We start from the raw sequence: 17220 nt of genomic DNA on the forward strand, positions 1-17220 counted from the left end.
AAAGGAAACGTGGAAGAATTTTTATAAGAATTTTTATCCAGGAATAAAAGCGACAGTTGAGTGACACACTGAAAAAGAAAATTCCAAAGAACTGGAATTGTCGGATTCGACGCAAGAAGAAGAATATATCAGTTAAAGAAAACCTTAGGCGTCGTGTTGTTGCTTCGTTTCGACGGACTTGCTGCTCGTAATCTTCAGCAAACCGGTCGAAACGTTGCGACGACAGTTGATAACCCGAGAAGATTGCAACAATGACATTCCCCGAGAAAGCCTGCAGTCCCATATAATACGTCAATTACATTTCCTCCTAAGAAGAAGTAACGCTCTTTTACACAAAAAACTGTGAATTTCCTGGTAATAAATGTTATCAAGACTGATTACGTCACGCATAATCCCCACGCCCGCAAAAGCGGGCCTCGCAGCGCAAAGAGATTCAGGGCCGCCAACTTAGCAGACGCCACTCCTCGCTAATTCCGGCCGCAGGCGGAGTTTTAAAAGCGCCTCTTTCTCCCCGTCTCCCCCCGCAGCGCCCCCCCCCCCCCATCCTTTCTTGCCTGCAGCTCTCCCTCCCACCCCCCCCACCCCCCCCCCCCCGCTCTTCTTTCCTTTCCAGCCACCGCGCCGCTCTCTTTGCACGTGCTGTGACGTCACGAGACGCTAATTGCCACGTCACACGCTGACGTCACGCAGAAAGAAAGCCCTCCCAGCTGTGGGGAGCTGTAGGGTAGACTTTTCTTTTAAAGAGCGAGCGCTCCATCCGCCGTCTGCGTCTCTCTGAGTGGTTTTTGTTTTCTTTCTATCCGTGACCTCCGTCTTCAGTAGTTATACTTCTCCAACCAGCATACTTTCTAGCGCTACCATCTTCCATAGCAACACCGCTACATCAACAACTACAGCTATACCTCCACGTGTCACCTGTCGGCATGTTGTGGAGGGTACTTCTTGGCCGGCCGGAGTGGCCGAGCGGTTCTAGGCGCTACAGTCTGGAACCGCGCGACCGCTTCGGTCGCAGGTTCGAATCCTGCCTCGGGCATGGATGTGTGTGATGTCCTTAGGTTAGTTAGGTTTAAGTAGTTCTAAGTTCTAGGGGACTGATGACCTCAGATGTTAAGTTCCATAGTCCTCAGAGCCATTTGAACCATTTTTGGTACTTCTGGTGCCACTACAATTTACCACCTTCATTTGCGAAGGTTGTGCGCGAATAGCGAGTGTCATTAAGTTTCTGTATTAAGTCTGCATCTACATCTGCATCTATATGACTATTCGTTCCACAACATTCATAGAACCACTTTCAGACCATTATGCGACCGTTCCACTCTCGAATAGCATTTGGGAAGAACGGATCGCTAAACCCTCCCTTGCGAACTCTGATGTATTGTATTACGATTCTCATTTCTCCCTATGCAGTTGAGAGTCAACGAAATGTTTTCGCATTCGGAGGGGAAAGGTAACGATTTTGATTTCGTGAAAAGAATCACACAATTCGTGTATTATATCCGTGACACTATCTCCCCTATTTTGCGACAGGAGCTAATACAAAACGAACTGCTCTTCTTTGAACTTCCTACATGTTGTCTACCAATCCTGTCTGGTTATGGATCCCACAGTGCGCAGCAAGGTAAAGAAAGATTCATAATTTAAATACTTGGAAGTAAAAATGCAACCAAGAGCTCTGGACAAAATACGTAACATAAACATAACCATAAAAATAGAAACCGTACTCCACAAGACAAAGAACACATACAATTAAAAAAAAACTTATCTGTTAATACGAACCGATGTGTCACAACGTGGTGATGAACAATGGATGTGTTTAATATTTAAAAAATTGGGAAAAGAAAGAAAGAGGAATAACTTGATTAATTTTGGGTCCAAAGTATGAAAATGGGATGTGTAAATTGAGAAGCAAGCTGGAGGTGTATGAAAAAATGAAGAATGTGACAGATACATGAAAATGCTAAGTATTACATTTAATAGCCACTTAATGCATGACAGGAAGTTGACAAAAAATTCAACTTCTTTGACAAAAATTCTAATATCCATATTTTTATGATTTATAGGAGTTAAGAAACTTGTAAGTTGGGAATAGCACAAAAGGACATAGAATAGCCTATAGACATGACATTAGGGAAAAGTTACAAAATGTAAACGTTTTTGAGTAGAAAACGCAAGAGAAGGGAGGAGTAAATGGACAAAAGAAAGAAGGGAACAACAGAAACTAAGGATGAAAATGTATTGGGATCCCTCCCTCGCCCCCCCCCCCCTTCCAAAAAAAAGACATGGTACAGAGTTGGCAAAATTCGAATAATGATGATAATAATAATAATTACTGTTATTACAGAGGGGCTGGCAATGTTATTAATGATCACTGGATTTGCACTTTTTTATTGTCTACGTGGTACTGAGGCTCCAGTGTTCATAATTATGCATTCTGTACATCTTTATCTGCGAGGAGAAAATTGTATAGGTTGAGAACCCTCTTGAGTTCTGCGTCAAATTTGTTCTGAGAATGTTGTTTTAATTTAGTTAGCTTGTTCTTTTTAAATGTAGGTCAATTTTATCTTCACATTCAGTCGGAGACGAAACGTTAGGAGACAGTTTTATACTTCGACCACGGCCTATCAGCCCGGAAGTTTTACGTGAAGAATATATTGACATTATCAGCATTTATAGCAAATGCAGCATGTGATTTCGTCTCAAAAATTTGAGGTGTTCATTGGTCAGTTCCTATCTTTTTTATTAAAATTTATTTGCTGCGGAATCGTTTCAGATCTTTTTGAAGTAAGTTTGATTTGATCTACAACGGGGAGTTGTGTTATGTCTAGGCCTATTGTTCTATCAATTATGTGATTTTTAATCATACTGCTCGCTAATTTGGAAAGTGGTTTAGAATTTAATCCTTTATTCAGAAGATCATGACAACCGAATATTTGTCACACTCTCGACATGTCTAAGAAATCTGAACTTAATGAATTGCACATTTTCAGGTTTTTGATTCGATTTATTTCGAGCCTGCGAGTTAATTTCTATTCTACAAGTGCTTCTTTTACTTCTCCACTCACAATTTGTTTAAAACTGTTCACTGAAAGTCATCCCCCTCACGAACTGTACAGTAAATCATCGCACGAGTTTGCTGCCGTTTTCATACGTTTGGCACTGTTCTCTGGGTTAACACTCCAAAACAGTTTTTAAAGCAAAATTAATTTTGCAAATAACAAGTGCTTCTAATAAATATACAGTTCAAGAGGGAATTGTCGCTTTTATTCAACAAATTTATGGTTGTGTTGTCCACTCTGAAGAAGATGTATTTTAGTGTGTCCGCGCCAGTCACAGACCGAACATATTATATTTCAGTGGCTGACATTTTGCACAGAAATTTGCGGAAATAGTTTCAGTTTTTAAATTTAGAAGCTTCTTCTTTACTGAAAAATTCAAAAGGCAGTCCGTTCACGCTTCAACCGCTGACACAGAGATAAGTAGTGGAACCCCTTCGGAAACACAACACTGCTACCCGCATTACTCACGCGTTAAAGGGTATGCCGGGTCGTTTCGCTATAAGTAGATTCACCTCACGAAAGTGCTTCCCGAAAATTGTAATACGTGAAAGGAAGGGGGGAAAAAGAAAATTTCCTTCTTGAGCATATGCAGTATAGTAGGAAAAATACACTATTGACTATGTTAGCGATCGGAAGATCTAGAGCGTGCGAACTTCGGAACACAGAACTGTAACCACTGGCACCAACAACGACTCTAATCGGGATGGGTACTGAGTCGAATTGACCTTTGATGAGAGGTACCGGTACGTGACTCCACTCTACATCAACTTTTTGACGTTGCGACTTTATTATTGGTTTTAGCCTTATCGTAAGGAACTTTATGACAAGCACTTGGGGCAATGTGGCGCAATTACTGTGTTGTTCGCAAATCCTGTATCTTCTTCTATCATCTTATATTATTTGTGTTCATGATCATTGAAAATTAAAGCTACATTCTAGGCGAATTATTCTCATGGAAATTCAATATGTCCCATACTTGAATCTAAACGAGTATAACTCAGTCCAAAAAGTTTCGAGACTGGATTAATAAAAAGAAAGAGAGAAGTTATGTGGTGGTTTTAATGCTCCAGGTGTCTTACTACGTCTCGCCGCACTTGAGTACAGAGCACAGAACGTTCACACAAGCATACGAAACTGTCAGAAAAGTGGTTCTTTGGGATGTTGCTCAAAACGCGCGTCAGTTTCATACCTTCTTCGGTTTTGACAAACCATCAGCAAAAGCTAACCATTTTGCACGTTGTCGTTTTGTTTGTAGATTCGTATTGATAACACCAAGTATCGTTACCCGTCATGTTTTTTCTTTTTGTTAAATAAGAAAATTCCGCGATTCTCATTTAAGTCACCTCACGGCAGGCATTCACGCATCGTTGTTTTTGTTCGGCAGCCACAAATCTTTGATCACACTCATCTCTTCTCGAAAACACTCTGGGCAATGTCTTGAACACTTTATAGATGTTCAATTCTTTGCTCCTTTGCGATTTGTGACGCAACACCGTTGACAATCTACGGCTGCGCGTCCACTGTTTGTAGGCCAGGAATAAAATCAGCGTCTGAACCTTTTGGACAGGCAGTGTATAACATCAAGTTGGTAATGGGACACGCGTTGTGGCCAAAAAGGACGTTCTTGATTCTCGTAATCTTCCTTGATAACCACTTGTGCTCTTCCTCCTCCTTCTCGGTGGCTTTTGTTACTTTAATTAACGCAATAGTTCGTGAGGCTTGAACTTTGAGTAACACGTGCTCATTCGGTGTGTGCCTTTACTATTTTGACATATGTAACCGCAATCGGAAGCCACATAGCTTTTTATTACTTGACTAACGTTATATGTATGTTTGTACGAGCCCGTTCAGTGGTTTCTTTAAACCAGTCCCGTATTTTGCCGTATGTTCCCAGGGTAGCATTCTCTTTTTTTGAAGAAATTGAGCTGTGTGCGTTGCACAGGCTCATACACGAAAGTGTCTCTTTACAGCGCGTGTGGTGAGTTATTTATAGTACGCGTCTGCGAGATGTAGTACAGACGAAGACTACATCCTTTGCGAATAATCACAGGTCTGATAAGAGAGATTTTCGGTTTCAAGGCATGATTCTGTGAATCAACTCATTCAGATAATGCTGAGTTTGATGTAGGTCACGACTACACTGAAGCGCCAAAGAAACTGGTGTATAGGCATGCGTATTCAAAGACAGATATATGTAAACAGGCGGAATACGGCACTTTGGTCGGCGACGCCTATACAAGACAGCAAGTGTCTGGCGTAGTTCTTAAATCGGTTACTGCTGTTACAATGACAGGTCATCAAGATTTAAGTGAGTCTGAGCGTGGTGTTGTAGTTGGCGCACGAGCGTTGGGATGCAATATCTCCGAGGTAGCGATAAAGTGGAGATTTTTCCGTACGACCATTTGACGAATGTACCGTGAATATCAGGAAACCGGTAAACAATTAAATCTCCGACATCGCTGCGGCTGCCAAAAGATACTGCAAAAACTGGACCAACGACGACTGAAGAGAATCGTTAAACGTGACAGAAGTGCAACCCATTCGCGGATTGCTGCATATTTCAATCCTGAGCCGTCAACAAGTGTCAGCGTGCGAACCATTCAACGTAATATAATCAGTATAGGCTTTCGGAACATAAGGCCCACTCGTGTACCCTTGATGACTACAAGACACGAAGCTTTATGCCTGGTTGGGGCCCGTCAACATCGATATTAAACTAGAATGAAATTTTCACTCTACAGTGGAGTGTGCGCTGATATGAAACTTCCCGGCAGATTAAAACTGTGTGCCGGACCGAGACTCGAACTCGGGACCTTTGCCTTTCGCGGGCAAGTGCTCTACCGACTGAGCTACCCAAGCACGACTCACGCCCCGTCCTCACAGCTTTACTTCTGCCAGTACCTCGTCTCCTACCTTCCAAACTTTACAGAAGCTCTCCTGCGAATCTTGCAGAACTAGCACTCCTGAAAGAAAGGATATTGCGGAGACATGGCTTAGCCACACAGCCTGGGGGATGCTTCTAGAATAATCTGCCAGGAAGTTTCATCGATATTAAACTGTTAATGACTGGAAACATGTCGCCTGCTCGGACGAGTCTCGTTTCAAATTGTATCGAGCGGCTGGATGTGTGCGGGTATGGAGACAGCCTCATGAATCCATGGACCCTGCATTTCAGTAGGGGACTGTTCAAATTAGTGGGGGTTTTGTAATGGTGTGAGGCGTGTGCAGGTGTAGTGATACAGACCCCTGATACGTCTAGGTACGACAGTGACAAGTGATACATACGTAAGCGTCCCGTCTGATCACCTGCATCCATTAATGTCCATTGTGCATTCCGACGGACTTGGGCAATTCCAGCAAGACAATACGACACCCCACACGTTCAGAATTGCTACAGAGTGGCCCCAGGAATACTCATCTGAGTTTAGACACTTCCGCTGGCCACCAAACTCCCCAGACATGAACATTATTGAGCATATGTGTGATACCTTGCAACGTGCCGTTTAGAAGAGAACTCCACCCCCTTGTAATTTTACGGATTTACGGGTAGCCCTGCAGGATTCATGGTGTCAGTTCCCTCCAGCTCCAGCGCTACTTCAGACATTAGTCGAGTCCACGCCGCGTGGTGTTGCGGCACTTCTGCGTGCTCGCGGGGGCCCTACACGATATTAGGCAGGCATACCAGTTTCTTTGCTTCTTCGGTGTAGTTGTTTTCATTTCTTTTAGTTTAAACACAGCACGATGAATATATTTCCAGATAACGATGCGTTCTACTTTATCTTTTGGATTTTCGATGTTCCGTACGCTAGTAAAACGTAGTTCAATACGTAACACTTAGAACTGCGTTCTGCTATAACTACGGTAGTGCAGTTTTGATACAGGGCGTAGTAAGTCGATAGTATTGATAGCGTTTGTAGGCAAAGAAACATAAATGAATGTTTGAGAAAGAAACTTGGAGCCGATGACATCTCATTTTTTGTTTTGTTTTGTTTTATTTCGCACGTAGTTAGAAGCGCACATCCTTCATGCCTTAGCATCTTGTAAAATACAAATTACATTTTATAACTAACAAAAATTAGTCGATCACGTAAGTTTTGTTGTTTTATGTAACCAAGGCAATTACTTTTGATACAAATATAGCTTACATGCACATACATAAAAAGTCTTTGTAATTATTACTGTTATTTTGTACTCAATAGAATGTTCATCGTCGTGATAAAAGGCAAGATTTTTCTGTTATTATTGATAATTGCGAAATTTGGTTATGGATAACAGAAACTTGTGCTGTATAAGCTTGACGGTGTGTTGAAGCAATTTGTTTTTGCTTTGCGATTTCTTTTTTTAAAAAATTTATTTTTTTAAGGAAATTTCATTTCCTAGCGCTTTACGATAAATATGCCTTTTTTAAATTTTTAATACAACATTCCTCTGCTTCATGTTACAAATCAACAATTTTCGAATACAACCTGAATTAAAAGCTGACAGTTTCAGTTTTGTGGCAGATACTGTCCATTGTTAAGTAGCAAGCACGAGGGTAACGACGTAGACAAAAAATGTTCCACACGTTACTCGCCCTTTTATATGTATATATACTTGGTTTCTATGTGGTTCAGCGCTTCCGGCTTCTTGGAGAATCTAGTATGATTCTGTTTTTTTTCTCTTTTTTTTATCGTTTCACAGATGTACTACTACCCCGTGGCTGGACTTCCTAGGTATAATTTTCTGTTTATTTCCGCCTGAGGAGGGTATTGGGCACTCCGTCCTTTTGACCCACCTAAGGTGTTGGTTACTTTATTAGATTTCATTTAATCATACTGTAAGACACTGACTGCATACGCAAGCAAAGGGATCGAAATGAGACAACGTCCGCTGTGTATGCAACACACCTAAGATACGGGTAATGCGGTTACGATCTTAACTGACCGATGCTACTAATTAAAGTACCGTAGTCTATGCTTACCTATGGTAATCTACTGTAGCCTACTGTGATTTTGTTGCTCTACTAACGCTAGAATCCACTGACTGCCATTGAAATTGTTCTGCCTTATTGTACACGCGAAAATGTCCCGTTATTATTAGAAATAATGGGAACTTGAAAACTACACACATCAAAAAATGTTTTTCATCACCTCGGTTTCCAGAGCTCCAGAACCTGCAGAGAAAATTCGAACAGAGATCAACATAAACATCATTTCCACCCTTTTTACTGCTCATGAAAAACATACATTGCATGTTGTACCACCATACAGCGAGACCTTGAGAGGTGCCGGTCAGATTGCTGTACACACCGGTGCCTCTAATACCCAGTAGCACGTCCTCTTGCATTGATGCGTGCCTGTATTCGTCGTGGCATGCTGTTCACAAGTTCTGATGGTCCAGATTGTCCCACTCCTCAACGGCGATTCGGCGTAGATACGTCAGAGTGGTTGGTGGGTCACGTCGTCCATAAACAGCACCTTTCACAGGTACGTTCGATAGGGTTCATGTCTGGAGAACATGCTGGCCACTCTAGCCGAGCAATGTCGTTATCCTGAAGGAAGTCATTCACAAGATGTGCACCATGGGGGCGCGAACTGTCGTCCATGAAGACGAATGCCTCACCAATATGCTGCAGATATGGTAGCATTATCGGTCGGATGATGGTATTCACGTATCGTACAGCCAATACTGCGCCTTCCATGACCAGCAGCGGCGTACGTCGGTCACACATAATGCCACACAAAACCAGCAGGGAACGTCCACCTTGCTGCAGTCGCTGGACAGTGTGCCTAAGGCGTTCAGCCTGACCGGGTTGCCTCCAAACGCATCTCCGACGACTGTCTGGTTGAAGCCGTATGCGACACTCATCGGTGAAGAGAACGTGATGCCAATCCTGAGCGGTCCGTTCGGCATGTTGTTGGGTCCATCTGTACCGCGCTACATGGCGTCGCGGTTGCAAAGATGGACCTCACCATGGACGTCAGGAATGAAGTTGCGTATCATGCATCCTATCGTGCACAGTTTGAGTCATAACACGATGTCCTGTGGCTGCACGAAAAGAATTATTCAACATGCTGGCGGTACTGTCAGGGTTCCTTCGAGCCATAATCCCTAGTCAGCGGTCATCCACCGCAGTAGTGGCCCTTGGGCTACATCGCTTTGGTTCACTCCGAGACGCCTGGACACTTCCCTTGCACAACGTAACAATGCGGACGCGATCGAACCGCGATATTGACCGTCTAGGCATGGTTGAACTACAGACAACACGAGCCGTGTACCTCCTTCCTGGGTGAATGACTCGAACTGATCGGCTGTCGGACCCCCTCCGTCTAATAGGCGCTGCTCATGCATGGTTGTTTACATCTTTGAGCGGGTTTAGTGACATCTCCGAACAGTCAGATGGACTTTCCGTGATACAATATCCATAGTCAACGTCTATCTTCAGGAGTTCAGGGAACCGGGGTGATGCAAAACCTTTTCAGATGTCTATTAGAGACAGAGCAACGTGGTATGTTCTAAAACGTTTAGCAGCTCCTAAACTTTCTTTCTGTTATTCAACAGTTTCAGTGTGTGCCCCACTCTTCGCTCGTTGAAAATCAGGACGATATTCGAGTTCTGCTCACGAAGGGACATTACTGGAGCATCAGTTGTGATTGATTCATTGATTCGTGTACGAAGGGTAGCAGCGTCATTGACTGGTATTGTGCAAACACGATCTTTGTTGTAGCCCTACAATAGTGTCGTGAAACTGGAAGACATCGTGGACCATGCCATGGGGCCGCCACTATTCATTTGCCTCTCAGGAAACGTGTCATTCTGCACAGCCCGCACGTTGAAACACCAGTATGGGAGTGCACCATCATGATGGAAGGATCCATCTTCAAAATCTATGGCAGCAGAACTATACACTAACGACCAAGTAAACATTTCCCATCTCGGCTCTCTCTACGAAGAGTAATGTGGCCTATAACCCTGAAATGTATCGCGCCACACCAAACATTAAGCTTCGGGCTACTCTGGATGCGTTCGCGTGTGTTGTTTGAGTTTCTGGAGACCAAATGGTAATGTTCTGGCGATTCACATGTCCAGAAGTTTGGAACCAGGCATTTTTAAAGACATTTTCGGCATCTATGGAGGACTCATGGAACACGTGAATACACACCGCAGGGAACGACAGCTTGGTTGGAGTACTTGGAGCATTCGAAAACGTATAAGCGCTTCTGTAGCGCTTTATGGACAATTGACCTTGCTTGCTGCTAATCTGGTGATGCACGCCGATTTCACTTCTGAGGGCCTTGTTGAAATGCAGCTTGCACTCTCCACACACTTTATTCAGACACAGGAGAACGTCCTCTTCGAGGAATACCTTTGACACTTCCATTGACACAGATTTGGATTCTGCATACCAGATGACACATAATTCCTTTTCCTAGTACGTGATCATTTCGATGTATTTCAAGACAATTCTGCAATGAAAAAAAGAGTAGAAACGATTTACAACAAACCATGACATCTACTTCTGCATGGCTACTCTCCAATTCACACTTTAGTGTCTGGCAGAGGGTTCACACTTTCACACTATTTCTCTACCTTTTCACTCTGCAGCACACGATAAAAATGACCACTTAAATCTTTCCGTGTGAGCTCTGATTTCTCTCATTTTGATGCACTATTCATTTCTCCCAATGAAGGTGCGTGTCAGCAAAATGTTTTCTCATTCGAAGGAAAAAGCTGGCGGTTGAAATTTCGTGAAAAAAAAAATCGCCACAACGCAAAACGCCTTTGTTTTAATGACTGCTTACCATATTCATAACAATCTTTCCCCTATTTCGCGGTAATACAAAACGGGCTACCATTCTTTGAACTTTTTCGATGTATTCCGTCAACTTGGTGTGGTAAGGATCCCACACAGCACAGCAGTACTCTAGCAGAGGACGGACAGGCGTAATGTAGCCAGTCTCTTTGGTAGATCTGTTGTGTCTTCTAAGTGTTCTGCCAATAAAACGCAGTCTTTCGTTTGCCTTCCCCACAGCATATCTGTGTTATTGTTCCAATCAAAGCTGTTTGTAATTCTGATTCCTCGGTATTTAGTTGAACTGACAGACTTTAGATTTGCTTGGTTTATCGTGTGACCGTAATTTAATGAATTTCGTTTCGTACTCATGTGGATGACCTCAGACTTTTCATTACTTAGGGTCAATTCCCACTTTTCGCACGAACAGATGTCTTGTCTAAATCATTTTGCAATTCGTTTTGATCACGTGATAACTTTATACGATGGTAAATGGCAGCATAATCTGCGAATGATCTATGAGGGCTGATGTGATTGCCTCGTAAATCGTTTACATAGATTTCTATTTTACTCGATGACTTTCGTTGATTACTACGAAGTGTGATTTTTTCGACAGGAAATCACGAATCCAGTCGCAGAACTGAGACTATACTCCATAGGCACGCAATGTGATTAGAAGTCGCTTGTGAGAAACAGTGTCAAAAGACTTCTGGAATTCTATAAATGTTTGAGATTCCCTATCACTAGCACGCATTACGTCCTGGGATTAAAGAGCTACTTGTGTTATAGTTTTCCTGAATCAGTGTTGACCACATGTCAATATAGTTTTCTTGGAGATAATTCATAATGATGGAGCACAAATCAACATCAGCGATATGAGTCCACAGCTCATCGGATTACTCCTCTTTCTTTTCTTGAGTGGTAGTGTGACCCGTGCAGCATTCCAGTCTTTAGGTACGGACGTTTCGCCGAGCGAGCGGTTGTATAAGATTCTTAAGTACGGAGCTATTATGTCAGTATACTCTGAAAGGAACCTAATTGTTATAGAATCTCGACGAGAGAACTAGCGATTATCAAGTCATTTAAGCTGCTTTGCCACGCCGAGGATATCTAGTTCTACGTTACTCGTCCTGGCCGCTGGTGTTGATTCGGATTCTGTAATATCTACTTCGTCTTATTTAGTGAACGAATTACGGAAAACTGTATTCAGTAAGTCCACTCTGATGGCAATGTCATCGGTAACATTACCTTCGCTGTCACGCAGTGAAGCTGTTGATTTCGTCTTGCTGCTGGTGTACTTCACATACGACCAGAATCTCGTTGGATTTTCTGCTAGGTTTTACAGACATAATTTCATTCTGGAAATTACTGAAAGAACATCGCACGGAAGTTCACTCTAAATTTCGAGCTTCTGTAAAACTTCTTTTAAATTTGCCATTTTTTTCGTTGCTTATGCAACACTCTTCTGATCTGCTTTATGTGTCAGTGGGAGGGGTGTGGGACATTTCAGTCTATTACTAATTTATCTTTCCACTGGTGTCGATACTATTTCCTTGAATTTAAACCTTGCTGTATCTCTAATTGTTTCCACGCTGTGAAATGATAGCGGGACTTTAAGAACATCCTGTGTAAGTAGGCTATTTAGGTTTTTATGTTGGTAACGCCACGTAGTGCTCTGTATGAAAATCACTGACTGCGCTGTGTGCAGTCTGTGGCTGGTTTGCATTGTTGGAATATTCTAGTGTTGGGCAGTTGGATGTGAACAGCGCGTAGCGTTGCGCAGTTGGAGGTGAGCAGCCAGCAATGGTGGATGTGGGGAGAGAGATGGCAGAGTTTTGAGAGCGGATGATCTGGACGTGTGTCCATCAGAGACAGTAAATTTATAAGACTGGATGTTATGAACTGATATATATATATATATATATATATATATATATATATATATATATATATATATATATATATACTGCCAGCTAAATAAAAGATTTTAATTATTGAAGTCACTAACTACTGATAGGCATAGTTAGCAAATGAAAGATTTTGATAGAGAACAAACAATGTATTTACCTTAATAAAGTTCAAAAGTGATATATATATATATATATATATATATATATATATATATATATATATATATATATATCAGTTCATGATATCACTTTTGAACTTTATTAAGGTAAATACATTGTTTGTTCTCTATCAAAATCTTTCATTTGCTAACTATGCCTATCAGTAGTTAGTGACTTCAATAATTAGAATCTTTTATTTAGCTGGCAGTATTGGCGCTCGCTGTATTGTAGTAGTTCTAGTAACGAAAATTTTTGTGACGTAAGTGATTCATGAAAGGTATAGGTTATTGTTAGTCAGGGCAATTTTTTTGCAGGGATTTTGAAAGTCAGGTTGCGTTGCGCTAAAAATATTTTGTGTCAGGTTATTGCTGATCTGCACAAGTAAAGAGGGAAATGTCTGTGCACGTTCAGTTTTGCTCAGTTGTTTGAAAATCAAATAACGCATAGGTTTTCCAGCACTGTCATTTATAAAAAAATTTCTTACGGGACGTTTCACCTGTACTTACGTGCTTGTATTCTCTTTTAACTAAAAATGTAACGTACAATGTGTGAAAGTACAATGTTTCGGATTAGCACTTCCTTCCGTCGACTCCTTCAGTTCGTCACTCACCACAGTGCAACTGCAATGGATTAAGTGACGACCGCACTTGTCGTAAGGCGGGCAAGTTGAGTCTCACCTGTGGATCGTTTAAACGCGAAATGAGTCCGCCGCCTCACGAGCGAACCTCCCTCTTCCCGAGACCTACCCTCTTTAAAAACACTCTGCACGGCTTTGGTTCGGCTGCCGGGAGGAGGGGTGGGGGTGGTTAGGTAGGTGGGGGGGGGGGAGTGCGATCGATTTTTTTAATTGGCCCAGTTAGAGGCGCCACCGCACCCTCCATAGAGAGAGAGAGACAGGGCGAGATCAAGGTGAGAGGAGCCTCGGCGCTGATGCCAAAGGAATTTGCATTTGTACCACCCAACGGGTGGTATTGGCTGCTGCGAACTCATTTCTTGGTTCCTGTATTGTATTGTATTGTTGTATAGCAGGGTTTCCAAAACTGTGATCCGTCGAACAATGGTGTTCTGGGAAAATTGAATAGGTGCTTCGCGAAAAACCGCTACTAGATTGGAGATATTTTTCGACATTTTGACGATACTGATCATTTTTTAGAATTTTATAAATTTCTCTGTTATTATTTATCATTTAAAATTGAAATAATCACTCAATGAAACAAGTTTTTGACAGCCTTTTTAAAATTTTATTAAGGTTCGCAATACCAGGTGTACCGGTATGAAATGAGCGTTAAGATACAAATGTGTCGATAAGGAACATTTGTTGTGAACGAGCCTTAATTATTTTGGTTTGGTTGGTATGACATCTGTGAAAGATATTTAGTATACATCAAGTCATGGAACAACCAACATCATATGTTTTCATCGTGTTAACAATGTCGAACTTTGTACCAGAAAGTGATGATTTGCGTAAAGCAAACCTCCTGAAAACTAAATTTTCTTCTTCCTTTAAAATTTCATTCTAGAATTACACCGTGACTATGCCTATAATTTTTCCTCTTTTAAACTAAAATACTGTCTTCTTTAAAATTAAATATTTTCTCATTTAATAAAAATTTTTTGAAAGCATATCGGCCAATTGTTTCGTGGAATGATTTGTCTAAAATTAAGAAAATACAGAGGGGTCCAGAAAAATGTACACACTCTTTGACAGCCTTTATTAATGGAACAAAATTACGTACCGTTATAATTCTTGCACGGTGGAAGGACATTTTTATTCGGTCAAAGTGACCCCCATCAGCAGCCAAACAACGTCGATACGGCTGCACTGTTGACCGAACTTCGGCTGTCAGTGTTGTCGGTCTGATAGGCGCACTGGGCGCCTCGATGGTTTCTCGTAGCTCGTTCAATGTTGCTGGCTTCTGTTGATAAACTTCATTTTTTAAGGTCCTCCACAGGTAGAAGACAAGAGGTGTAAGGTGGTGGGTAACCAATAGATCCTCTTCGGCCTATCCATCATCCAGATAGATTTTCATCCAAGTAGGCTGTGACATTTCTGTGGTACTGAGGCGGAGCGCCATCTTCTTGTAAGGAAAATTTTGTGGCGGCCTTCGTAGCGACAACACTTCGCTGTAGAAACGGCCTACGAAGCCACCGCCACACTTTTAATAGCGGGCCGACCGGTCCGCTGGAACAGTGAACAGAAAGATGAAAACCCAAACACTCGGACTAAATGAAAGTCGGTACTTATCTTTATTAACGACGATACAGAACACAGTGGTGAACATGGTCTACAGAAATCTGTCTAGTTCGAGTCGGAGCGGCTTGGTCAGCGTTGGCTGACGACAAACAACAACTCTGCTGCGATGAACACACAACTGACTAGCAGGTACACAATTCGGTGGCGAGTATACAACTGAGCGGCGAATCCAGAACTGTCCTAGCGCTCGCGACTCCAGCGCTTAAGAAACCAGAAGCCAGCGGTGGCGCGCGCAGACTTGCGGCGATTTCCTGTCTCGCTGGCGCTGCTTATGCGGACGGCGTCCGGACTTTGATGCTGCCAACCTTTTTGGCAGCGGGCTCGGTTGGCATTACTGGCTAGGATATAACACTCCTCCCCCCCAAATCGCCGCACCGTCGTTGAATAATGACGTGGCGAGCGTCGACGGCGGGGGAGGGGTCTGGCCGCAGACGTAGCAGAAGAGACCGGGGCGGAGACTGTTGTCGGTGGCAGTCCCCGGTCCGCACCCCAGCATTGGCTGCGCGGGGCCTCGGGAAACACCGACTGAAAACCGAGGTCAGGGTGCACGCCTGTGACCACGGGCGCAGCTTCTGGTACTGGACGCGACGGGGCGTCGGGACCCACGAAGAGAGGCAGCGTCTCCTGACGCTGCGTCGACGGCTGCTGAGTGGGCGCCGGACAAGGCGCTGCGGTGTCAGACTCCTTGGGGGTGCCCAAGGAAAGCGGCTGCAGTACAGGCTGCACAGCCACCGCTTGGGAAGGCGGCCCGGCTGAGGGGTCGACGTCCATCTGCTCCGAAGGCGGTGGCGACTGAAGAGGGACCGCAGGCGCCGGAGCGACCACCCGGGGCGCTCCCGTATGAAGCTGCGCGGGAGGCATCAACGGGACGGGCTGTCGGCGTGGTAGCGGCGACGGCTGCTGCTGCTGCTGCCCTGGGAGCGGCAGCGAAGTCGGAAGGCGCGGCTGGAACCCGCCGCGGACCAAATCTGTGGACAAAGAACGAGCGGCAGAATCCGGGCGGCCAGCGCGGCGCATCTGGTTCTGATGCCTCCTGTGCACCCCAGTAGCACCTTGAACAGTATAAAAACCGCGACCCTGGACACTTATCACGGTATCACGTTCCCAACGACGGCGACCGTGATAAACTCTGAAAAAAACTGCGTCGTTGCGCTGAAAACGCGTGCGATGCTCAGAAGCGGCGGGTCGATCCGGGGGGTGCAACAACCGTAGTAGGGTGCGATGACGACGGCCGTGGAGAAGCTCCGCAGGCGAAGGGCCGTCGCGTGGCGTGGTCCGGTACGATGACAGGAACGTGATGAGGGCCTGCTGACGAGAGTGCGTAGCACGAAGGCGGTCCATATGATCCTTGAATGTGCGTACAAAACGTTCCGCTGCACCATTCGATTGAGGGTGGAACGGCGGAGTAAGAACATGGCGAATGCCATTGGCAGAACAAAAACTTTCAAATTCAGCAGAGGTAAATTGTGGACCATTGTCAGACACTAAAACTTCTGGAAGACCCTCAATACAAAAAATTGTAGTCAACGCCTGTATAGTTTGTGCAGACGTTGTAGACTGCATGGGTACAACAAACGGAAAATTACTAAATGCATCTATCACGATGAGCCAACGAGAATTCCAATATGGACCAGCGAAATCAATATGTACTCGCTGCCAGGGACCGGCAGGGCGTGCCCACTCAAAATAGCGTTGAGGCGGAGCAGCTTGGTGTTCGGCACACGTCGAACAATCTGTAGACATCTGCGTAATCTGCTTATCAATGCCGATCCATGTACAATGATGGCGGGCAAACTGCTTGGTGCGGACCACTCCCCAATGACCTTGATGCAACAAGTCGAGGACCTTGGATTGGAGCACTTGGGGAACCACTACACGAAGCTGGTCATTCTCGGTGCGTAACAGTAAAACTCCGTGCGAAACAGACAACAGATGACGTTGCGGATAATAGCGACGAACCACAGGATCCGATATGTCCTTTGCCTTGGACGGCCAACCACGTTGAACAAAACGTAATAGTAAACTCAGATGAGGATCCGTAGCTGTCTCACGTGCCACCTGACGATAATC

The 17220-nt window shown here is 43.9% G+C and overlaps 1 protein-coding gene across 1 annotated transcript in view; it reads right to left on the bottom strand.

Annotated features, from left to right (window-relative positions):
- LOC126209936 (uncharacterized) overlaps positions 1-17220 on the bottom strand; it is a 127457-nt gene that overhangs the window by 75343 nt on the left and 34894 nt on the right. The window contains exon 3 of the mRNA XM_049939053.1: positions 15639-16118. Coding sequence (XP_049795010.1) covers positions 15639-16118 — 480 coding nt within the window. The remainder of the gene's footprint in view (positions 1-15638; positions 16119-17220) is intronic.

Source organism: Schistocerca nitens, chromosome 10 (assembly GCF_023898315.1).
Source record: "Schistocerca nitens isolate TAMUIC-IGC-003100 chromosome 10, iqSchNite1.1, whole genome shotgun sequence".
NCBI lineage: Eukaryota > Metazoa > Arthropoda > Insecta > Orthoptera > Acrididae > Schistocerca > Schistocerca nitens.